This window comes from Athene noctua, chromosome Z (genome assembly GCF_965140245.1).
Source record: "Athene noctua chromosome Z, bAthNoc1.hap1.1, whole genome shotgun sequence".
Taxonomy (NCBI): Eukaryota; Metazoa; Chordata; class Aves; order Strigiformes; family Strigidae; genus Athene; species Athene noctua.
Window position 1 is genome coordinate 58880381 of NC_134077.1, and position 26365 is coordinate 58906745.

At 36.0% G+C, this 26365-nt stretch overlaps 1 protein-coding gene across 5 annotated transcripts in view; it reads right to left on the minus strand.

Annotated features, from left to right (window-relative positions):
• TRPM3 (transient receptor potential cation channel subfamily M member 3) overlaps window positions 1-26365 on the minus strand; it is a 310579-nt gene that overhangs the window by 147894 nt on the left and 136320 nt on the right. For all 5 annotated transcript variants that reach the window (XM_074933038.1, XM_074933036.1, XM_074933034.1 and 2 more), the window contains exons 2-3: window positions 8353-8432; window positions 7477-7681 (exon numbers count right to left, since the gene is read on the minus strand). In XM_074933038.1, the coding sequence (XP_074789139.1) occupies window positions 7477-7681; window positions 8353-8432 (285 nt within the window). The remainder of the gene's footprint in view (window positions 1-7476; window positions 7682-8352; window positions 8433-26365) is intronic.

The window sequence follows — 26365 nt, forward strand, 5'->3', positions numbered from 1 at the left end:
TGCAGCACTACCATGTTGCACATACCTGTTTCTTCCCGACAAGCCTTTCGCTCTGGGATCTTTCTCCTGCTCTTTCTGTTGCTGATGTATGAAGGGTTCCACAAAGCCCATGACAGGACAGATATTTTTTAAAAATTCTAATTGTATAGCAGAAACACATTCTAAGAGGTTAAAATTCTTTCTATAGTTGGTAAGACCTGGAAACACCCTCTTAACTGAATAAACTAGGGTATAGAAAGCCACTCATCTATCAAACTTCTGATTGAACCAATCCATATAAGGTTACTTCAGTAGTCTTTCCCTTGACAGGTTGTCAGCACGGCCATCAACACAGGCACCTTTGCTCTCAGCTAGAGGAATGCCTAGTTCTTATTTATTTTAACATCTCAGGTAGTATAATATCGACATATATTATGCAATCATTTTTTCACCTTTTAACATGTCTAATCAGTATTTCTTGCCAAAAGATTGTTCTTTCTTAGTAAATTGTATGACAGTATACTGGACTTCTTTCTAGTTGAATAAGAAGTAAGGACTTGACTTTTTCCAGAAGGAATCACTAACAGACAGGTTTCTTTGCAAGAATTAGTTGTTGCACAGTGAACAGCCATTCTTAACATTTTTTGATGCAGAAGCCTGTTTGGACAAAGCACAGCCAAACTGAAAGCTAATCAAGAACTTGGGAATGTGCATTTACCCCACTGCATCAGTAATGCTCTCTGCAGCAGCCAGGCAGATTCATAACAGCTAATGGACAAAGAACATACAATATTCATGTCTGGCAAGAGCATAATGTATCCTTGAGCTTATATATACATGAACTGCATTCTCAGTAGCTACCCATTTAATTTTCTGTGTGGGAGTTGAGAAAATCTTGCATGGCATCTGATCAGATGGTAAAGCTAAAAATTTTGATTAGGATTCGAGGGCTGTCAAAATTTTAACACACCAGAGGAGTTGTAAGGACACTGATCCTTATTTCCTTTGCTCTGCCCTTAGGGAAAGCTGAGGTTGCAAAGTGCAATGCAGTTAACACTGCAGGCATTAACAGACAGACAACACAATACCCTTCAGGGGGCCTACACGAAACCTCTACTGGTCAAACTACAGAGGTTATGCTTTGGAAGCTCTGGTACCTTACTCTGATTTTTGGTGAAGACAGACTGGGAGTTTTAAGAAGATAATTAAAGTGAATTCATATTAGTAATGGCCATAAAAATTTGCTGAAAACAGGCCACTGCATCATCTGAGATGTTGTTAAGGTGAAGGTACAAATGGCATCAGATGTCTATTACGTAATCCAGCCAGTGACTGGTTTTTTGACTCTTTAGCATTTTTTTATAGCCCAGAATGTATGACTTCTCTGACCTTACCTTCTTAAGCCTATGTATTAATTGGCAAAAGTATCTTTCTTATCCATTAAGACCTCTGAATTTCCATAAACATAAACCTATATAGGGAATCACAAAGTTAGAAGAAACATTTTCTTACATTTATTTGAAATGTAGACATCTTTTATTACAAAAAACTGCTTGTTCTTTATAGAGCAGGCAAGGCCCCTCTATACTTAAGAATTCATTTTACTTTATAAAGAGGAAATTTAAGCAAAAATAAATCTGAAGGTTTTTTCCTGTAAATTAAAATTGAAATCATCATGGATAAGCTTTACTGGTTTAGAAGTTTTTTGAGAAGGGCAATGGTGCTAAATGTAATGATTTTTCTTTTGTGCATAGACATCAATTTTTATGATTGTCTGACTCGTTTTTGCTCTTACAGAGGCTATTTTCAGTTTGGTATGCTTGGGATTACCCTTTTGCCATTACTTAACATGTTAACTAGTAAGTACAAGAGAATTCTTTTGTCATCAATTTCAAAGTATGCATTAAATTATGAATAAATGCTTTTAAGGCCATTTTTGTCCATATTAAAAATTCAGTTCTTTCAGTCTTGTAGTGGAATATTCAGCCTTTTCATTTTTTGTTTAGAATCTTAATGAGTATATCTGCTGTTCCTAAATTCCTTTGCTATAGCCTCCTGAAATAAATTTAAAATTGAAATGTAAATGTAAATCTAAGCTAAACTACTGCTCTATTACCCTGAAATTCCATGTTTGTTTTATCTGTCAGCTGTAGAAATGATTCAGTTCTAATGTCAAATTATTTAAACCCTTCTTTATGGGAGTGGTTTATAGATAGGATGCAAGACTTCAGCTGTTATATATCAGCAGAGCAGTGCAAGATCGGAAGCAGAAGTAGAGTTTTGAACCACAGAACCTAAGGACTGATCTAACTCACATCAGCATAATACTGTGAAATGATAAATCATCAAGTTCAAGCTGTCATGCACATTTGATCTCTAAGCTGGTGCAGAAGTAATCAGAAAGGGTGCTGTATGATGCCAATAGTTGTTTCACTGTTTTATCAAAGGTTTCCTAGAAAACAACTGTGCCCATCATCAGTCAAACAGCCATATGCTTGCATGTTGGGCTCCAATGGCCTGGGGCAAAAGTCAAGTTCTACTACTCTATTACTCAAGCACAACTGTTTTATTAAAGTACATGTGAATGACTGCAGGTGAGAATATCAGTGAATAAAATAGAAAGACTCAGAATTCTGTTGTATTTCTTCAAAGAAAATCTGTTCAGAGAACATTTTATGATTTGTAGTCTAAGGTTGCTCCTTTGTTTCTCTTTGATGCATGCAGGTACTGTGTGGCTATTTCACCTACCTTAAATAAGATTCCATCACTGAAGACACTTCAGGCTAAAGACTGATTCCTTCAAAGTGTGACCTTCACATAAAAAATAGGCCTAATGTAATTCTCACTGAATTCAACAGAAAAGCTTTCACTCATACTGAAACCAGACTGGTTCCTTATAAGTTAATACACTTAAACATCTTAAGGCCTCATCCAAGTTCCACTAAATAGTCAGTGGAAGGACCCTCATTGATTTAAATAGGCTTTGAATAGATGTTTTTCTGTTATTTCCCCCTTTTCTCCATGTAGGACACCATCTTTCAAATTCTTTAAATATTAATGTACTATAAAAAAACCAAGGCTTGCTGCCTTTTTTTCCTCTCAAAAGCACTAATGGCTTTTAAGATCCTTTTTACACAGTTTTGATAAAATATTTTAAAAGCAGGAATGTAACTTTCAATTGGCTGATTTCCAAATATCCTTAATAACGTATAATGTTTTGAGGATCTGAATATTAGAAAGTCTGTCTAAGAAATGGTATGTACACTGGAATTCTACTGATGTTCTTTCATGTTTCCATGCGCCATAAAAAATGTTAAGCTTATAAACTGAAGTAAACTTTATTTCTTCTACAGCTACAAACATAGATTAGCTATTTATTGTGTATATTAAATGTATCACTGGAATGCATTAAATTAGGAGGAATGTATTAAACTCACTAAAGCTTTTCAAATAGCCATCTTCCACCTTATCTTGAAAAACCATGATCAAAGAAATTTCAGTTCTGTAAAGGGCAGTCTTTTTAAAAAGTTTGATATGGAATCCAGGCATGCCAATTAATGAAAGAATGTCAAGATGTTTTTTTGTGTGTGGAAAGGCAGATAATAAATAAAAAAAATTGGTTTAGCTTGGTCACAAGTTCAGTGCAAAATGCACCACAGCAAGATTGTCTTAACTAATGACCAGAACCTGTTTTGAAATTGTTCAGAATATTGCTCATAATTAGAATGGAATCACTCTCATTAGTCTGATAATTGCTCTCAGAGTTAGGATAATAAATTGCCAGTATATAATTAGATGAATACAGCCAAGTTGTTTCTTGGACTATTAAGAGCCCACTGATATAATCAGAACACATTTTATTAATTTTCTTTCTTTTTTTAAACCACTGATTTATTGCAAAAGCTCTTAATAAAGCTTACATATCTCCACATTGCTCTCAGACCTTTTTACAGTTGTTAGAAGTAAAAATCAGCCGCAGAAACAATGTAAATGTGAACAGTAAAACTGTTAAATCTGTTTCTTAAACATTAACAGGATGAGCATAGAGATCTAAAAACCACAGTGGTGTTGCAAGATCATCTGTGTTTACATGAACACTGAAAGAAAGGTCTCTTTAGTGATCCTGTTATCTAATCTTGGCTATATATTTCTATACAATCTGCTGCACCCTCAGCTATTCACATAATTAATTTAAGTAGCTTAGCGCAGCCCCACTGAAGATACTTTAAGAACTCAATGGTATTAGCAAAACTCATGCCATTTGAGAATTTTTGTTCTATGTGGCTGTGGGAATGAAATTAATGTAATGGTTTTATTGGCAATATGTAAACCTACATCACCTTTTCTGTTTTGTTCCAAATCCACATGTTCTATTAGAATTTCAGTGTAATTTTCATTTTCACAGCTAAAGCTGCCGCAGTTAATTGTCTGGTGGTAACTGATATAATATTATACCACTGCATTTGTAGTTTGCAAATTTACATATATTTACTATCAAATTTGTATGTATAATATTAAAATCTAATTCTGCTACTTCCAGTGGTGGAAATAATTGTCTGTCAGTCTTACATGCAGTAATCTGTTCCATTAATTATCAGTTTCACAATTATAAATCTGAGGTTACTGTTTCCATTAATAAATCCTATCTCATTCCTTGCAGCCTGATTCACAAAAAATCACCAATTTTGCTGTTAGCACAGAGCAAGATAATACTACCCATCTGTGTTTCTCTTGCTTAATGATTTTCATGTGTGGGTATCCTTTCTATGAAATAAAGTAAAGAACAGGTGGTGAACTTTATGCCAAATTCTTTGCATGAGGTTTTCCTTGATGTTGGTTGCTGCTTTGTAGGGTTATGCCAATAGGCACAATATTAACCTACCATGATTGTCAGCAAATACTAGTGGTATTTAATATCCAGTAGCTGGAAATCAAGCAGCATATTTTTAGAAAAGAACAAATGTCCATTTATCACGTTTTCTCTCTTTTCTCTCTCTCTCCCCCTGCCACTGTTGATATGCCAGACTCTCTGCTTTTGGGTTTGAAAATGTATTGTCTCAACAAGAATGTTTCCAAGGATTATGTACTTGTTCCTTTATCCAAATCTTATTTTTCAAGATAATTTAAATGCTCTTTTTCCCTCTCCTCTGCTGGCAAAATTGGTTGGTTGTCATGACTGAGCAAAGTCTTAGCTTTCACAGAAAGCTTTTGATTTGGTAAGTTTTATTTATTATAGAAAAGACCTTGTACCCTGTAAATTCAGAGAGGAGTTTCATTCTTTCTATTAATAAAACTGCAACAACTACTTAGGCAGTTCTTTGACTATAATCTATCCTAAAATAATGTCAAGGAGTGGAAATATGACCATAAGGACACCTTCATACTATTTGCAGTGACAAACATACCACAGTATAACAAAGCTCTTAATTTTGTTTCCATTTTTAAAAATGCATAATTACTGACTATGCAAATCTACTTATTTTGGTCATATGAAAGATGTTTTTCTCATAGGTGGTAACCAAGTAGGACACCCATTAAAGAGATATTTAGTGAATTGTTTAATTTGAAGCACTTTTCGCACTAGTGGGATGATTGAATATCTGGAGCTTTTATAGACTTATTTAATTCATGAAGAATTTGGTTGTACCCATGTTTTGCGTAGGGTTTAATGACCATGAATAGAAGGCAGATGCAACTGTCTTGCCAATTCTAGTACTGTCAAAATAAATCCAAAGCTTTTCCAGCAATAAATGTTTTGTCTGTATTCATCCCTAAGTTTTAACTTGTCATTTAGATCTCTCAGATTTTTAACTCTTTTTTGTCTTTTTTTTTCTTTTTCTTAAATTCTTTATGTTTTCATTCCTGACTGCATTCTGTGACAAGATTTTTCTTTCCTTCATGTTGACTTCCAATTTTACCTTCACTCTTCCACTTCAAGAATATTTCTTTGAGCACACAGCATATACCTTGGAGCATCTCCTGTTCTCTTACAGCACTGTGGCAATACATCAGAATCCCAACAAAGAACCCTCTAGAGAAACTAGTATCAACAACCTCCCCAAACACTTCATTTCTTGGCTGCCCAAGACTACTTTTGTCTGGGCAGAGCAGTTTATTGCTTTATACTGATGTTCAAGGACATCACTCAAAAAGCTCTAGTAATTGCCCCTTCTCATAAAGACAGATTTAATGCAAAGTATCCATATGCGGTGAATAACATGATGGATATTACATCTCTGATTCTTTCTCAGTTTTGGTGAAAAGCATTCTGTTTTGTTCTCACTCCTTGTGAAGATACCAGCAACATGGTTTGGTTCATTTCCGTGCTGAGGGAGGCATCAATTTATTCACACTAAACAAATGTTATTTACCGAATCCGTCTTTCTCTAGCAATGGCCTTGTAGACTTTTAGGTGATTGGTTATCAACCAAACATTATGTGTGCATGATACTCTCAGAGAAATGACCTAATTTTCTATCTGTTTCTTCGTGCAACTGTTTTCTGGTTTCTATCAAAGGAAGCCATCCATCTGGGCAAACAGAACCATCCAGTCAAGTACTCATTCCATCTCCAGCACATATATATTTGAGGAAAATATCTGGGTCTTGCCAGTATAGCACCTGAGCTCTGCGTTGTCTCTAATCCATTCTGTACCATGACAGATTTGTGAGACCTGCTGGGAATAATTCAAGCAAAGAAGATGGTACAGAGTTGCTGGGCAGGTTGTTCCGCAGAATGGCCAGGGGTTCTGCTTCTGCCCTCACTGCTGCCCAAAGCAGTGTCTTGGCCATGATGTGCAAGTTACACACTCATCTTTCATTCCCAGATTTCCAGGTTATGCAGTTTAGATATAGCCAGAGAGATTCTTCCTTTCATGTAATGCCACATGGAAGAAATACATGCATGGGTTAGTGCAGGTGCTGGAAGCATCTCTCCAACTTAGTGGAGCAATGCCTTCATATTAATATATTTCAGTATTGCTCCATTTACAATTAAGTGACTTGCTCAAGAAAATCTGTGGCAGAATAGGGATTTCTGAGTTCCTAGCTTAGACGCCTACTGGGACTCTTGTTTCATTGAAAGATGAACCAGTAAATCTAACTGGTCTACGCTCTGATATATGTCTGGAGGAATATTAAAAGAAATTTGGTATATTTCAGATTTTTCAGCCTTGCAGTCACACCCAGCAATGGGAAACCATAGCTGAATTCTAAAGTATTCAGAAAAAGAGGGATGGCTAGCCACTGGAAGAAAATTGTGATAGCAGAATGTTAGCCTGTCTTCAGTCTTCATAAAGGTAGCCCCTCTTATTCTGCACTCCAGCTGTTACAGTTAATTTTGTTCACCAATTCTCTGACACATGATACACAAAAACATACGGTACAGTCTTACCCTAAATAGTACTTTAAAACTGAGTTAAGAAAGAGTGCTGTTCATTCTTTGTGAATCCTTTTTTGAGGTAGCAGCGTTATTTATCTAAGAGAAAAACATGGTTACCATGGCTTTATTGGAGTGGCCTCCTCCTTGGAACTCAATGGTTCCAAAAGCGTCAGTCGGGCTGAGCTGTGTGTGCTTGCTGATGGACCATTTCTCCGACTGGATGTCATTGCGAGTAAGCCTGCTTTCATTTTTCTCATTCTGAATAATGGAGATGCTTGGAGTCAGTCCAACATGTTGACCTATTAGACGCCCACAGCAACACCTGTGACATTAAACAGATAGAAAACTTGAGTCACATGTATGTATAAACTGAACAGGGAAAAAAAACCTATCTTAAACAGCCTAAAAGTCTTCAAAAAAACCCCCTCTTAAACTCTGCTGACCACTGCTATCTGAAGCCTCTACTTGTGGAAGCAACATAGTACAGATATAACCTTCTCTTTCTGTGATCTTGTTTAATTTGGACTCTCCTATATTTCAATAAAATCATGCTTTGTTCTAAATATGTACAAAATTAAGTTAAAGAACATTTTCTACGGTCTTCAGATGACATCAGACCAAATATTCAGCTTCTGCATGGACTAGCACATAGTTTAAATTGGTAGTTCACTGTAATTATTTTCTTTTGACAGTATTATGTGTCATGCATCCAGTTGAGGTATACATTCAAGGCACTGAATATTGAACTGGAAAGATAAGGAAATGAAACATAGATGCTGATCCACCATTGATGTATCTTTTTTTTTTATGAAATGTTTTGAAATGTAAACAAATAGTGCCCACAGGAATCTATTACTCCAGATGTATTTCCACCACCTTCTGATCAAATAAATCCTTACAAACTATTTATATCCATGTACCTACATATGTACACTAAAATACATAGATATTTTCTTGTAATTGACTCATTTTTCATGAGTAGCATGCAATTACCTATGGGGGTCTTTGGTGCTGGGTATGATATGAACACATTCTCTCTTGTAAAATGCTCTTTCTATCCATGATTTCTGTGCCTAAAAAAGAGAAAGGAAATGCCATGAGCTCGGTTTGCTTATCAAACACAACATACAGTACAACTGAAGAACGACTTCAAGCATAAAAGAAAGCTTAACTGTCTTTGCACATACACAGTGTGCGTTTTGCACAGAGAAAACATTTTCCATGAGAACTAGGATTGCCTTCTAGAACTAAGCACACAACACAAGCTCTTTAGGGTGTTTTCATATTCACTAGTCAGATGACTTTGATGCTGTCATCTATGTTCTCATAGCAGGAATCACTGGAGAAGAAATAATTCAAACTGTAAAGCTTTCTGCACAATAGAGAAACACCACACATTTTCATTAAAAATACTTTAAAAAAACTATTTCCATTTTAGTGATACAACTAAGTCAGCTCTAATTAAAAAAAAAACAACAAAAACCAACCAAACAAACTCAGAAACTAGAAAATAAATATCTCACAATAAAACTTATAACACTATGATTCCAATGCAGTTTTTTTTATACAAGCACTTAGAGTGCTGTTTAACATGGAGCCAGAAAATACAGTTCATAGGTGGACATCTTAATGGCAAGAAAAAAAAATGGAAGGTTTTTTTCTGAAAGGAGACACAAAAAACTTTGATACGTAACAGTCAGATGACCAGCTGATGTAGCCTCTGAAACTGCGTTCAGAGAAGCTATGCCTGTTCATAACACTCAAGATCTTCCCCCGAGTATTTGCAGGAAAGCAAATAGTCTTTAATTTTCAGATACACACGAGATCTTTTTAAAAAGAAAGGTAGATCGGTAGGAAAGAAAAAAAAAAGGCAAACCAAAACCAAACAACCAAACATACAAGCAAATCAGAGACTTTCAGAGTTCTGAAATCTTTTTAATCATCTAGACAATCCTCGCTCCTTATAACAGGAATCCCAGCAAGCTCTCTAAAACATTCTCCCACACAAAATTCAATGATTTAATTTAATTTCTTAAAAAAATTCATTTCAAATAGCTTTTATAAAATGTATTTAAATAATAAAATGAGCTATTTAATTGCACAGCATAAATAAAACTATAACTTATGAACTATGATGAAGGTATCTGAGAGTTCAGTAATGTGAAATGAATTCAAAGGAAGTCTGAGCATCCTGACTCTACAAAAAGAGAAAATATGAAATTGCCTTTATAACATTACAATTTTACCTCACATACTATGTAAGGTTAGATAGTAATCTACCTAAATATTACCTTAACTGATATTACCTTGCTAACTATCTAATGTTACCTTTTTGTCAACTCTGTCTGCATGCCGTTTTTCATGTTTAAATCCAGAAACCTGTGTTTCTGGGACTTTTGGAAATCATTTTGAAGTGTGCAAATTTCTTGGAGTCAAAGAATGTCACTAGTATAATGTACCATAATAAGAATTTATAGCTACATCCATTACTTATCACTCTCAGTACTTAAAAAGTAATTATTTTGCCTTTTTCATGGAAGATAACTCCTTACTAGATCTAGTGGTGACTCATGTTATGTAACAATATTTCATCTTTGCTATACTTGCATTTTTATTTGAAAAATCTGCTAGACTTCATATTTTATAGGAATGGTAGACGCTCTAACATGACTTTTACTGTCAATAAGAAGAAAAGTCCATTAAAAACATTAAATAGAACTTTCATCTTCCTTACTGTAGCAAACAGAAAGTTAATACATTATAGAATGTGAGGCAATGTTTGTTTCATGTTTAAGCAAATGACAGTACAATGGAAATTCTGAAAATCTAGGAGTTTTACTTTATAGAGGAGAGATTACCTTGAAGTTCTATTTTACCAATTCTAAATGCTTACAAGACTATGATGCAGGCAAGAATCATTGTCATCATCAAAATATTTTATATTTTAGTCAAATTAGTTTAGAAGTCTAGTGCATCATTAAGTAATTTCTCACTTTAGTAGTCTTTTCAGGCAAAGAAAGGCTTTTTATAAACTAGCTTTCTAGAAATGTCAAGGCATCCGCAGTGAACTTTATGAACTTCATTGTCTCTTTTACTGCAGAACTTTTGAAGCTAAACTACAACAGAAAATTAGGGTTTTTCTTTTTGTTGAGTGTTGTAGAGAAAGGAAGTAAGTTACAACTATTATTCAAGTATTGCAATGCTAACATTTGAAATTATGTACTTTACTGTGTAAAGTTCATATTCTTGAAATTTCTCCCTTTGAGCTCCAAGAGTACAAAAGCTTTCTATATTGTCTTAAGAAGGCACACACTGATAAGAAGCTGCAGATTTATGAATAAGCTTTGTTATATATGTATATATAAAGTAACTTTTATGACAAAAAAGGACACTTGCAGAATAATGCCAGTTTTATCTTCATGCTTGTTTGTTTTAACACTAAATATGTGCCTGAAATATCCTTTATCTTCTCTAGAAAACATGAAAATCTTTTGTAAGACAACTTTTCTTCCTGGCATCCAAAATCAGATCCTACCACAGAGATTACACAGTGTATGATTATCATTCATGTTGCCAAGAGTCCCTAAAAATATCCTTTAATAAATTTCATAAATTTTGCATACTCCTCCGCAAACAATTTACCTTGGTGAAGTTACTTACTACATAGACCCAATGTATCTTTTGTAAAGATGGTCACTCATTCAACTTCTCTAAGCCTCAAGATCCAATACAAAAGGTGCCATAGCAGGTACCTCACTGAAAACTTTTTACTTTAGGTATACAAACAGGCTTTCAAAAACCAAGAAACTGACACTTAAAGTTTGTTTTCCTCCTCTTTTCATACTGTTTTTTCACATAAAAAGAAACCCAGTTATGTTAAATCTCATAATAATTTGCATTTGAATATTCGTTATAGATCTTCAACCGTAATACTGCAAAAAAAAAATTAAAGAATTTAAAAAGTCCTTTATTCACATCAGGAGAAAAAGACTTCTCAGATTTTAGACCTCAAACTATATATTATTGTACCCAACAGAGTCACAATGCCAAAATACACAATTTACTCATTTCATAATTTCTTGTCCTTGCAAACTAAAAACAAAGCATCTGGTTTCACTGCCCCGTGCCTGTTATCTTTCTGTGACAGAGACCATTTGCAATGAAATACAAGGTTCAGAGGTATAATAGATTATAACTTGCCATAGAGTCTTCATAACAAAATTAGAACAACTTGAGGAAATCAACTAATTCATAACAAAACAGTCTGCATTAAACTCTTGTTTATAATGTGAATTAATAAAGTAGTAAAAAGTTTAGAAAAGTTGCAAGAATAGTAGAATAAGCTTATAATCTTTCTCTCATTTCATGAACACTCCTTCAATATTAGTTCACAAGACAATTTAAAGTGCACAGTGAATTCCTAAAGTATATGCTGTACTTATATGTCGATTTAGTTTACTGATACCTTAGATCTCTGTGTTAAGGCTTTCTTCATTAACCTAGCTGCAAAACCCCACCAAGAACATTCCCCCCCCCCCCCCCCCCCTTTTTTTTTTACCTGAGCATCAAATTTAGCATTTAAGTTTGTCCCAGAGCAAACTGCTGTTCACGTTTCCCTGCTGCTGGTCATTGCTAATGTGTGCATTTCTGACCGCCCCCTGAACAACTCCTCAATTAATCCGTAGGGCAGAGATGTGAGAGCAGGCGAAACCCTCGCATCCATTATCAGCTTGGAATGTGCTTGCTGTGGGATTAGCCTCGTTAAGGCTTCGGGGGACGCTCACCCGCAGCCCACAACACTGCTCGGTTTGAACATCTAATCTGACGCCAAAAGAAAAACAAATCCCCTGACAGGTTTGATTTGACTTGCACAAGCCTTGATGGGCTTTTTTCTTTCCTCTTCTTCCGCCTTAGAGACTGAGCTTGTGTGATAAGGTGCTCTGAATTCTTCAGTTCAACCCAGGAAAACAAATCCTTCAAAAGAAACACTGTACTAAACTGGAAGGAACCTGAGCACACAAGAGAGACTGTTACTCTCCAAAGAATGGAACCAGTGTGTTTATTTGGTAACTGTGAGAAATCTATACACAGTTGAAATATATTGCAATCAATCAGCAACGTCATTTTTCCAAAGCAGCTGGGGTTTGTCGCTGTTTCTCACCACAGTTGCTCTACTGTAGTGAATGTAACTTTTCAGAAAGTCATAAACATAAACCTTTGTCTTTCAAGGACAAGCAACTGCATTGTTTTCAGCTTAATTAAAAGTTAGTAACTTAAACCACAACTTAAATGTTTACAAATTTGGAGACTGCTTCTTTACTGTGCCACTTTGATATCAATACTGAACAACAATTTTTCATAAGAACAACACTTAGTTTTTTTTAATAGACAGCAATTATATGTGTTGAATTACTTATTTCAAGAGTTTTGCAAATATAAAATATTTTTACTCTCCCCCCTGCAGCCACCCAAGTTTGGATGAATTCCTCTCTACTCCTACATATGCATAACATACCCTCTTTTCCTTTGCCAATAAACCTGCACCTAATGCATGGAAAACATTCTGTCCATCCTTGGCACTGATGAATACACAAGCACTAAACCATTCTGCATGTACATTGGCTCTGATGGGCCCAGGATGGGCAAGGCTGAGCATATGCATCAACTGCTAAACTTCTTATACCATCACGTATGTTGAGAAGCTTCTGCTAGGCTGGCTAATCCATGAGATTTTTTACTCACTTGGTTCCCTGAGTTTTTTGTGTAACATACATGTATTTTTTATGTAATGTATATATGAAGTATGTCCATATACACACTCTGTATGCACATATATACACACTCTGTTCCAGCAAAGCTACAACCTGTGCGATTTCTCTACCACACAGTTCAGAGCAACAGAGATCATGTGCACATCTTGTGAGATCTCTTTACAGGATCAGGTCAAAGATGATCTGTGAAGAACAGCAAAGGTAGAGGAAGTTGCAGTATCAAGACAGCAGCTAGTAAACAGCTCAGTGAGGTCAAGAGTCTGCAGGAAAAGACTACTTGCATTTTAACACAAGGGAATTTGATTTGGCTGACATGGTGGAGAAAGCATGAAGGGGGAGGAGAGGGAAGATTTCACATGACTGAGATAACTCAGTAAAAATCCCAATCTGACTTTGAAGTGAAAATTCAGTACTTAAGACTTGATGAGATTTTGGAGATTGTTCCCAGATTCAGTTTCAGCTTGCAAAGTAACCTGGCTCAGAAACAACATCTTTTGTCTTAAGAAATCAACACAAGCCCAATGGTTATACTCGCATATGTCACGCAGTGGCAATGTGAAGGATGTTTTTTAGATAGGGACTTAGAGTTGGCATATGCCATCGATGCTACAGAAAATTACAACTGCCTTTGCCATGGTTCATTCACAGATGCATTACAGTTATGACACTCTTGCAATGAAACTACCAGTGCCATAGACACTCCTGTATTTTCAGAAGTAAAGAAACAGCCAATAAGCAGAGATAGTTGGTTTTTTCAATATGGTGCAACTGCACAACAGTGCTATCAAAGAGGTGGATGATGCACATTTAATGCTAAAAACATACACATTATTTACATTTTCAACTCAGCTCACTGTTAATGAAATGAACTCTCAAACAGCAGGTAGCAATGAGCTCAGTACTGACTCCTCATAAAAGAGGAGAGCAAATATTAAAAATTAATCAAGAACAGAAATTTTTCAGGAAGATAAATTCTGGCAGATTTTAACATGTTATGTAGCTGGGATGGTTAACTGCTGACCTCTGAATTAACATTATTTTAAAAAGAGTGCCAAGAGTGACAATTTTAGAAACCTGCATTTTCAGTGGCAGAGCCAAACTGGAGGCAGTTCTAATCCTCTGCTTCCCAACTTTGTTTATCTCCAACAGGTGATCAGATTATAAAACAGGTTTCACTGGGGCAAGAGAGGTGGTGTTAAAATTCTCTACCTTGTAGAGGGGCAGAGTAACTGGACAGGCAGTGAAGTATTACTGAAGCAAATTACAGACAGTATTTGCAGGAGCATCTGGTGACTGAACTGCATCAGTGCCATTGCAAGGTGATGCGATTAGTGTTCCTTAACCAAATGAGCACTTTTGTGAATCCCACTGTCTCTGAGTAAAGACCCTGTATCTGTAACCTTCTATAGCTAGGTTAGTACAAAGGATGGCAATGCTTCAATATAACCTTATTACTAAGTGTGCTCAAGACAAGTTTCTACCCCTCCTCTCAGCGTCGCCCAGCTATAAGCATTATAAGCACTTTTGTGTCTTGCTTGAAGCATTAGGATTTGACCTCTCCGGACATTAAGATCATTAGACTGTGCCCAAATGTTCCATTTTCTAACAGATGTTTATTACTAGTAGCATCATAGAGACTGGCCATTAGAAGCTTTACCCTTTAAAGAGGCTGTACTTCTGTATGTTTTGTTCTTTTAACTGATTTCCCAAACACTTTATCATCAGAGTTCTTCCAAGAACAATGCTGAATTGTCTTGAAAGCCAAGCTGTATTCAGTACGGAGTAGGAGGGCATAGAATGCAGTCATTTATTACTACAGCACATTACAGAATTTATCTGTTAGCATTGTTTACTGGATGCAGTTTTTATACTGTACTTAGAAGAAATAAGAGTAATTGAAAAATAATTGGGTACTTTTCACTCAATAGTTTATGATTTTAACCATTAAACCTGATTTTTTTTTCTTACTTTAAGGTAACAGAAATGAAAAGAATGTCTCTGTTAATGCTGCTATGCAAATTTGTGTTTATGCTTTATGTATTTTCAAAACATTATATAGACCAAACATATGTGACCAGTCATTATTATCCATGTTATTGATAAATTAACTGGAAAGATTAACAGATATTTTGAAAAGAACCAGGGAGAATTATTAGATCCAAGAATTGATGTAGACTTCCAGGTTCCTACAGACTTCCTCAAGATCAGTAGAAGTGCGAGGGCGAAATTTTAAAGAAACGCTTATTAAAATGAAGGTTGTATTGTAAATAATATTTTCAAAAAGCTCTCCTATTTCCTTCTTACGGATACTGACACATTAGCGGAAGAATTAAGCCTACTGACTTCATTCATGATGCTTCTTTAGAGAAATATTTATGATTTCACCAAATCTGCTATGAGGCTAAAGTTGTTTAAATATTAACCTTTTCTATCAAGAAAGCCCTACTTGATCAGATGATGGGTTCATCTAGCCCACTATCCTGTCTCTACAAGTGCCATAAATAGGTGCTAGAAAAAAGGAAAAATATAGCAAATGTATATAATGCTTCTTCCTAATAGTTTCTTAGCTAACAACTATTTTCTGCTCATAGACTTTCTCTGTTGTTGTGACTTCTACACATCCTGTAACCCTTCACGGGCTTTCCTCCATAAATGGGTCTGCTGATTTCATGCAAACTTTCAGCATCCTTAACATCCTTCTCCCTGCTACAGGGGGAATGATTTCCTTGTTTCTTTTGAATGTGACTTCTCATGCTTTCCCATGATGTTTATAACAGAGAGGCAGTGAACAGTCAATTCCCATGCATCCTCTTCATACCCATCATGGTTTCAGGATACATTCTTAATTTTTTTTTTGACCCAGATTAACCATTTACCAAGTATTTCCTCACACAGAAACAATTTGTTACCTTTTATTATCCTTGCTGCCCTTCTCCAAACATTTCCAATGAATTTTATCCTTCCTTCTGGGAGGAATCAGAACTGCGCACCAAAGGTGAACTACAGATTGGTATTGTGACAAGCAGACATTCACTGTTTTGGTATCTTTTGCTTTCCCAAAAGTTCCTATAAATTTTTTTTTGTTGTTTTCTCAGTCACCACTGCTGAGCACTGTGGTAATTCTCTTACAGAAATATCCAGCATAACCCTAATATTTCACTCCACTGCAGTAAATAATTTATAATATTAATTGTAAAGAACTCTTAGAAAAATCAAGCTGTTTTAATAAAGATCTGACAGAACAGCTATACACCTCTATGAAGCTCTAATTTATTTCAAATGCAGCTTAGCAAATCATAATGAAACATGATATCACAGAAGTCTATAGGTGCATATACATAACTATCAAGTAGAATATACAGGAAATATTTTTCTGCCACTCAGTGATGGCAGACTATTTATCTTTTAAACCAGGTTTTGGCTTCTAAAAAAGTGTAACATTGTTTCTAACTCCTCAAAATAAGGAAAGAAAATTACCTTCACATTAAAGACAGATCTTACTGCTCTCTAATAAAAAAATTGTGAAGTTAAAATGCACACATAGGAGTTTTGCACGGAATATAATTTTGGTCTGAACCCCTTTAATTCTAAATTGCTTATTCTACCCCACAAATGTGTGACAGCTATAACATTGTCTGCTTTTTCATTAGAGTGAGGTGGTTTTGCTACCCACTGTGTGGGTGCTGAGTTGATGAAGCAATTAAAATCAAATTGTACATAATTGTATGAAAGAGCCTGAAGGAATGGGGATTCCACATGTTTCCCAAGCCTAAACATTCAAATGGACCAATTATACACCACTCTTCACATTTCATCTCATCTTCCAGCCCTGCAGTTATTTACAAGTCCCTCTTTAGCCTCCTGCGTGATGCAGCCCCCAGGCATCCTTTGCTAGAATGCCTTGGTTGAGGTCCTGGTTCCACCACCTTTTAGCCTTCCTCCAGACACCGTTTTGGAGAAATGGAACAAGAGAAGAGCCAGTTATAAGAAGAGCCAGTTATAAGAGATGACACAACATTCTGTCATCAGCTGTTTTGTCTCCCTCCTCTTCTGCTGAGCCAAACTAATTTTCTCAGATGCAAAGCAAGGGAAGTTTCCTTTAGCTGAAGAAGCCCACTGAAACACCCAAAAGGCAACACATCAGAGGATGTTTCTTTTGGGCAGAGAAACACCCTTTTCCCTCTCTACATCCCTCTGTGCTTTTTCACCATCTCCTCCCTCATCTTCTCCTGGACACTCCTTGCATCTAGGCACCTCCTATGGGTCATCCTGTGTGAAAACACCCTCATTCACCAAACCAAGGGCAAGCATGATGCTGCCTTCTCTGCATTGTCCTGCTGATAGCTCTCCTCTTACATTTTGCTTGGTACAGCATGAGGGAGTAAAATCTAGGCTCTGGGCAGGAGGAACAGCCACCCCAGCTCCCTGCACAAACACTGTCACTGAAAAGACCCAGGACAAAAAAGTCCAAGGAGAAGCATCTCTCACCCTGGCAGCAGAGTCTGGTGTAGCTCTGATGCTTCTTAGGTCTTCTATGCCATAAAGGAAAAATCTTAATTCTGTTTTTTGTCAACATTTTGGAACTATGTGATTTTGAATTATATGAAACATTATTCAGACCTGATAATATCAGTTGTCTGATATGGAATAAACTAACCAGCACTGTGTTTTCTTCTGCTGATAATCATACTACCCAAATTGCATATATTGGAATGAGACATGTTATACTTTCTGATTATGTCACATCATTAAGCAGATAGGGTCAACTGGAAATTGCATTAAGTTCGAAAAAATTGTACCAGTTTCAAATCACATAGAAGGATTTAACAATAGAGTCTAAATCCTATTATCTCTTTGGACTAATAATTTTAAGTGGACTTTAACTGCAACCAAGAGAGATCTAGAAGCAGGTATTCTTTCTGTCAAGTCTTCATAGCTGTAGCTTTTTACAGACACAGACAAAACTGTAAACGTACCTCTTCTTCGTACATAGCCTAATCTGATATACCACCATGTCATATGAAGGAGGGATAAAATATTACTGAAATATAATACCAATATTACAAAAATTCAGGTTGATACTCATGTTTTTTCATTATGCAATGGAAATTTATTTATATGATCTGCATTTTAAAGAGAAAGCAAAGCCAGCAATGTAATTTTGCTATGAGATATGCTGAACTAATGTGAAATTTTTTGAGATATTCAAGGTGGTTAAGACATAAACTGCGACTGTCCATGTTTCTCATTTTTATCTTAAAGAACCTCTGTAGAGTAGTGGACTTTCACTGCAGAAGTAGCAGGACAGAGGATTCTGCAGGGAAAGAAACTACAGAAGAAACATTTCAGAAAATGCAAAGGCAAATCAAATGGCTAAATATTTAATGTATTAAGAAGTAGTTAAAAACTGATGAGATACAAAAGTACATTAGAATTGCAAGGCATAGGTTGAAAGAAACTTGCTTATAGTAGATGATTCCCCCAGACACATCTCTTCTCATCTTTTCCTTTTTTTTTTTTTCACTAATAATGCGAGTTTCATGCCTATTTCTTCCAATGTTAACAGCTTCATAAAGAGACCATTTGTGAAGATTTTCTTAATTCACCATATAAAATTGCAAACTGCTGCCAAATCAAGTGATCACTATTGGGGTGAAGAGGGACAGAAGAATGTGGGAGCACTAATTATTGATGACTGGTTCACAAGACAGGGCATAGCACCACTCCAAAGGCAGCTCAGAGGACTTGCACCATTCACTTTAACTATGAAAGAAAAAAGGGCCAAAACTTTCAAGAGCCACAAAACTTATTAACATGGCTTCATTTTACGGGAAATCTGGCATGATGAACCTGTCAATATGAAAGTAATCTTGTAGTTTCTTCACTTTTTATATCCAGCCTTGGTTGAAAAAAAAAGAAAAAGTAAAGTCTTTATTATATGAACAGACACCAGAACCAGGCATGGGAAAGAGACTGAAAACACACTGCTTGAATCACGTTAAGACTCCAAAGCTCTTGTGCACAGCAGAAATCCCCAAAGAGCTGAAATGACTATAACACTCAGCAGAGATTTTCAGAAAAAACAGTATCGTGGGACAGCAGTCACCAACAAGTGGTGGTTTACTCTAATTCACTGAACTCTGGCACTAACTTAATCCTGCTCTAGTCTGGAGAAGAATATGGCAGAACCTATGGAATTTATCTCTACAGCACAGTTGTAAGGCATGTACTCCGCTGTGATGAGGTATTACCAACAGGGGTTATTCACTTTTAAAAATATTTTCCTGCATACCCCACATAATCTTGTACAGACTGTGAACCGATGACCAGTGCACCCTCCATGCACGGAAATCCACAATCAGCACTGGTATGGGAAACCATTTAGAGCACTAATCACACCTAAACATGGGAGTAAAACATGGGTTCCAGGCTGTAAACACACCATGTCATCTGGAGAACTTGGTCGCCAGGTTTTGGTAACCTTCAGCCAGGATCTCTAAGCTATTCTTGTAACTATCTTCATGTCAGATTCATCAGCATGTGCAGACTATGCTGGAAGGTAGGAGGGGTGCCTTCCTGGACCACTCTTGACAACTTTATTATACAGAACATGAGTACTAAAGCACACAGATTCTATACATATGTAGGTATTTCATTTTCTGTCCTATAACCTTCATTTCTTATTTTTCTTCTCCCAGTACTTTATGCACCAGATTTTACTGACTTCTATCCTAGTAAACATCAAGTAACAGATACATTTTAGGCATGTATCAAGCCCTATGTATGATTTGGTGTCTAATAGTCAAATTGTGACATTGACAACAGTGCTTTCAACATTAGCTTGTTTATAAATGTTCTTGTGAACAGATGGTGGCGATATTCTGAACGATTACAATATTACTCTCTCTTGCCATTCAAATGGCATTATGAACAACAGTTCCAATATTGTTTCAGATGTCATTATTATGTGATCTGCTGTGAGCTTTGATTTCAGTGATATATTCAACTGAAACCAAAGGTACTACTCTAGCTAACTCTTAAAAAAAGAGTTTAATAAATGATGCCAGTGACATACCACTTGAAACCAAACTGACTAAAATGCTAGCAGGTGTTGACACCAATGTCAAAAAGAGCTAATGAAAACATTTCTCAGCAGATTAGGTCAAAATGGAAATTCTGACTTTGACTCACAGTTGCCTTCCACCACATTTGAAAGTAAATGACATATGAGGTAAATGCTTTCTTTTCAGTTGTGTTGCTTGTACCTGACAATGTCTGGTCAGAACGAAGAGAGAAGATGCACTTCAAGGAAGAAGCTGGAAGCACCATGCAGGTGGGCAGGGGAAGAGAGAGCAGCCCTCCAGATTCTGTAGAGACTCCTGCAGCCAGGAGTATGGCAGCTCTTTCCCTCAACACCCCACTGTTAAAGGCTTTGATCCTTCCATACCACTGCATGAACAGTATTCCTCTTCTCCCAATGCAGACCTCTACCTTGCCTGACACAAAGCAGTGGAAAACATTAGAGAAAGTCCTGTTCTGCCTGATAGATCGCCCGTGCAATACTTACTGGCTTTCGTTGTTGGGGAGTGGATGGCACGAGGCAGAAAAATCTTTTATTCATTAAAATATCTTGAGTCCAGTTGCTTTAGCAAACACAGCAAATCCAAAGTGGGGCTCTTACAAACCTGTTTCAGAGAAAGGAAACTTGCTCCCTGCACTAGGAGTTACATTTCTTTTAAAAAAACTTCTATGAAGTTTGGCATTATAGTATTTTATTTCTGAGGGATTTTGGCATTATAATATTTTGGCATTATTATAATCTAAGCTTAGCTGAATAGTTAGCTTGCTTTTTTTTTTTTTCCCTCTGTTAAGTACCCGAAGATTGCTGACATTTGATTTTCCTGAAAAATAATATCCAAATTTCAGTTGTCCACCTCAGGTAGTGTTTCACTTCAGGAATAAACAAGTAAGAAAAACACAACTAAAATATAACCTAAAGATTAAATTCCTGAATTAATCAGGAGTACAGTAATACCTTATATTTTCTCCTTATAAAAATATGGTTTTCTTGTAATACCTACAGCATATTTGCATAACTGTGAGTGAAGATGCTGAAAACATCTAGAGAACAAGAGCATTTATGAAGCTATGGGAGCGAATGATCAATCTGAAACACTGTCAGGTAAACCCTGATTAGGATATTGAGAACAGTGCAAGAAACTGTTTTTACGCACTTTGCTTATGCTTTCCATATATGATGCTGTCATGGAGGAAGCATGTGTAATTCTCTAATGATTCAAGCAGCACACTTAAAGTGTCACAGTACAGCAAATCTGAAATAGTTAAGACAGTCCCTTGTAGAACTACAAAGATTCCATACCATTGTTTTTAGGTATATTTCTTCACTGAATGTTTATAGCATTATGTAATTCAATATTGGTTTTTTAAAAAAAATGTTAAGATCAAGTATTATTTTGTGACATATATTTCTGCATCAATGCAAAAATCAGAGAAAAACTTGCAGCATATTTATAGTTTTCTGATCTTATTTAGCTCATAATAATTTAATGTCATGCACATATCTGTCAGTCAAGAGACAATGCATTATTTGTTTTATGTCAAGGAATTTTCATTATCTTTCTATTATTTCTGACTCAGAATCATAACTACACTTGAGAACTTGAAGACCTTTGTCACTCTACAATAATTTTCATGCGGGTTGTGTGCTCTAGTGTTGACCACTGACTCTTGAAACATTGCTTTTTCCTTCTTTCCGTCAACTTCAACTAAAAAATAAACATCACTGTGACTACTGCTATTGACTCTTGCTCCCTATCAGATGAAAGCAGTCAGACTACCTAATTCAAGACCCCTACAACATTCTGACAAAGGGAAAAATCTCACACACATAAAATTAAAAAGTGCGTAATTCTGCCACTTAAATTTTGAGCCCAATTGTAGATAAGTGCATTATGCAAGGTATTTTTTGTAATATAGTTCCATGTGCACAATAACTATTTGTCTTTTTCCTTATGGAGTGTGAAATTTTACAGGTTGTTCCTTGGCATGTACTTACTTAACTGGCAAAGAAGTTGAATATAATCAATGCAATTATTATTCCAACTCTTCTGTGACTCAAGTATGGCTGTAAAAGCACAAACATTTTTCCAAGATGAGTGTAATAAAAGTCTTGGCACTTTTTTTCTTTATGCGCACATGAATCCATTATTCCTATTTTCTCCCTGAAGTTTAGTCCTATTCATATGGTTTAAACAGAAGTAAACATATTCTTCAATAACAAAGAAACAACCACTAAATATGATTTTATAAAGTTTCATGACTTTTCTTCAGGGTCAAAGCAGAAGGAAAAGAATAGCTTTGAGACAGAATTTCTTAATAAATCACAGACTAAGAGAAGAAGAAAATCACAGGAAATATAAATTAAGCAGGTACTTCGAGTGTTTCTTGTTTGATCTGAACAGAGGGTCTTACTTTAAAAGGACTGTTAAAAAAATCAGCTAGTATCTTAGTCTCAGGAGGTTTGAAACTTGGTTGAATCTGCTGAATTTCTCAAGCAAAAGACATGATATAAAAACTCAAGCAGGATTTAAATTTTAAATTCTTGTGTAATAAGTAACTTTAAAGATGATCTATATCAGAATTTAATCATGAGGTGTATCAACACATAGTTATGACCATCTATTTATATAATAGAAAATATTTCTCAGGATTTTCCATTCTGTTTTATTTATGGATTTAGCTTTGCTTGATGCTTGAAAGCTTTACTGAAAGGCCTTCTTTCATCCTTTTCTGTCTTTGACTTAAGACTATTAAGCCAATCCTACAATTTTGTTTCTAAGCCTTGAATTAATATTAGGATTGAACTTTTATAGAGAACTTGGGTGGGCCTCATTAAATCTTAAATCCTGCACATTATTCTATGTGGGCAACCCACAGTGTCGTGACTTTGGAAAATTTGGAGGACTGGAGCTTAGCAATGAGGAAAACAAGCCCCATGCCTTCACCTGCTATCATACTTCCTTGTGCTTTTAGCTACAACAGTCAGCTGATTCTGTGTACTAGTTTCATGTACCAGTTGCCAGAAATAGTCTCAATGAGAAAATGATAGTGCCATTGCATGGTTCCTTACATGCAATAATTCTTGCAACTGTATATATACCTGTCTAAACATAAACCACGATTGGGGTGGGGTGTCTCTACTACACCAATCTAGAAATAAAAGAGCAAGCATGAATACACTAGGTGAAGCCTTGGAAAGAGGCTCTGACTCATGGGCAAAATGTTGTAAACCTTCATCACCAGTAACCCCATTCTCTGGGATTGAGCCCCATTATTTTTCTCCCACCATATTTGAAATGTTGATGGATGATATCCACCAGCAGAGGACTTAGCTTATAACTTTTGCACCATGGAAACAGCCTGGCAAGCCACTGTGAAGGCATTTAAACATGAAGATGGGCATAAGAGAGCTGTGTTCTTTTTGGTAGATCTTATCCTCTGTTTTTGCCTCCAGTACCTAGTAAAATATTTTCATGTGAATAGACACATTTTGTGGAACCACTTTCTATGACGTATTGAAATATTTTCTCCCTCATAAAGGTGAAATGACTTTCTTAAATCAATCCTGACCTCAGTTGCAGGCTATAGGCTCAAGGAAATAATGTTGCTACAACTTGTCCTATCAGCTGGTCGGTCCAGGTAGTCACAGCTGACTCTTTTTACTTGAAAAGGTGTGTGAGAGAAAGTGGAGTTGCAATGTACGACATAGCTTAGACTATGTAGTGTAAAACATTAATACTGCTGGTATGGAAAGTGCAATTTCCACCCTGTCAGTCCACAAAGACTACAGTGGAATTCAGTGTTGTTGAGGCGTCAGACAGGACTGGCAAAATTGGCAGTTTGTTCATCCACTGATCACAAAGCTGGAATTTGAGTCCCTAGACACAAAGTGATTGACATGAACATATCTAATAGGCAATTCAATTGGTTTGGGGCTTTTGTTTTATTTATGTGTTTTTTTCACTTTTGCTTGCTATGAGCCTTGCACTAAGATCTGCAGTGTCAGAAATCAGAACACAACCATGTCTGAAGACCTTTATTCCTTGTGCTGAAACTACTTTGGAAAGCAAGGTGATATAGGCCTTTCATTAGATTAATACAGAACAAATACTGTCTGTTAAAAGACAATACGCTGCTAATATTAGCCATCGTGAGCTCTACTGATGTCTGCCAGCTGATGCCTGCAAGCAGTTGATGCTAACTGCTGTAAGGGGCCTCAGACAAGAATGCACCCAAGAACGTAATTTTTGCAACTGTGATGGGTACATCCCAGAGAGGTCAGAAAAGCCAACAGACACCTTGGTAGTCAATGATAAGAAAGCCGAGAAACTTTACAGACAGAGCAATGAGCCAATATGCGGCCTTATATGGAAAAAACCTCAGAGTTCTTGGAAAGAACACTAAGAGACACTTCTTCAACAACCACTAGGGACCACCACAGACCACCAAAAACCCCCAATGGAAGCCCCTCAGAGACCCTTCCCCAAATATTAGTATGCTTGTGCAATGTATTAACATATGCATGAGATCCTCTGAAAAATAGGTGTGTGCTTCTTGGAAATTACATGAATATTCATTTATTTTATTGTATATAATGGGTGTGCCTTTGTCTTTCGGCATGCACATTGGGTGGAATGATCCCCTGTGCATCCAGCACTGCAATAAAGAATTCCTGCCTTCTAAAACTTCAAACTAAGTCTTAGGACATTCTTTTGAGACCAAATTTATGATCAACCTACAAGGTTATTCAATTCTACATACAATGTAGAACTGTACATATGACTGAGAATAAAAATCACTGCTGCTCTACAACACTGTATGTTGAGTGCAGCTTGCAATGTTCTAGAGGATTCTGGAAGTATTTAAGCACACAAATTGCAGCTAATTAGAGCTTCTGAGTTTAGTGAATACTTATAGCACAGAGAAGAAAAAAAACAGTTGAGGAGCTTAGTCTTACTATTTGCATAGTTGTATAACGGGGTCATTCACAGCGCAGGCATGTAAGCAGCTTTAACTTACTTGTTTTGACTTGACTTTAAAATAAGTATTTTAACGTAATTTTTTTTAGAATATCCAGTTTTGAATATGCTAGATATTAAAATCTAGTGATGGGGGAAAAAAAACCCAAACCCAAACACCTTTTGCTTAAAAAGGCTTGAGCAATTTCTCTTTTTTTGATGGGTTTAAACCTCTTGGAATTTGATTACACAGCACATTCCAGCTATCTGCCCCAGCAGACCACTCTATCAGGACTTGCTGATTACTACTTATGCATTGGTTCAATGTGAGCCCTTGAAGGATTTAATTTAATGCAGATTAGTACCTTTATTAAACTGTGGTTAATTGAAGCCTCCGGGCTCTGCTCAATATTGTTCAGTGAAGTGGATTAGTTGTTTTAATTTGTTGCTCTCTCACATGAAAAAATAATAATGAAATAATTAGCTTTTCCACTGGGCTGCTGAGGGTGACGTTACTATAGGCTTTTAGCTTACATATTTTAAACTGGCAGTTTTCTAACTTACAGAGATGCCTATGGTTCAGCAAAATTAGAAACTAAGTTGACCCAATAGCACTCTCTTGGTTTAATTTTAAAAAAGAATAAATTAAGGCCACCATCAAGAATGCCTTACCAAATCTATGACTAAACTCTGGCACTGTTTCCTCTGATCAGAAAAAACAGAAAATAAATAATTGCTGGAACACTTTTAATTCTTATTTTAATTTTAGTTGTTTTCCTAAGGGTTTCTGTAAACAGTTTTTGATCTGACAACTTTATTCTAAATTGAACAGCAATATTAAGAAAGATTATAAAAAATTAAGGAATATACACAATAAAGAGTGTCACTGACTCACTGAAGATAATTTATTAAAAAATTATTTAGAAAACTTTATATTCTAAGTGAAGATGTGCTCTATTATTTTTCAGTGTTGACTTTTTAGGGAATGATAATTTAAGATTAAATTAAAAATAATAGGTCATTTGAATTTTAATATACTGTCTACTTTAGTCCGTGACTGATTTACACTGGAAATTGTTTAAACAAAAAAACCCTAATTCTTAGTAAGACTTGGGAAAAGGTGATTAAAGGAAAGAAAATAACTCACCAAAACCAACTGTATCTAAAACACCTGGAAAAACTCCTCTGCTTCTATGA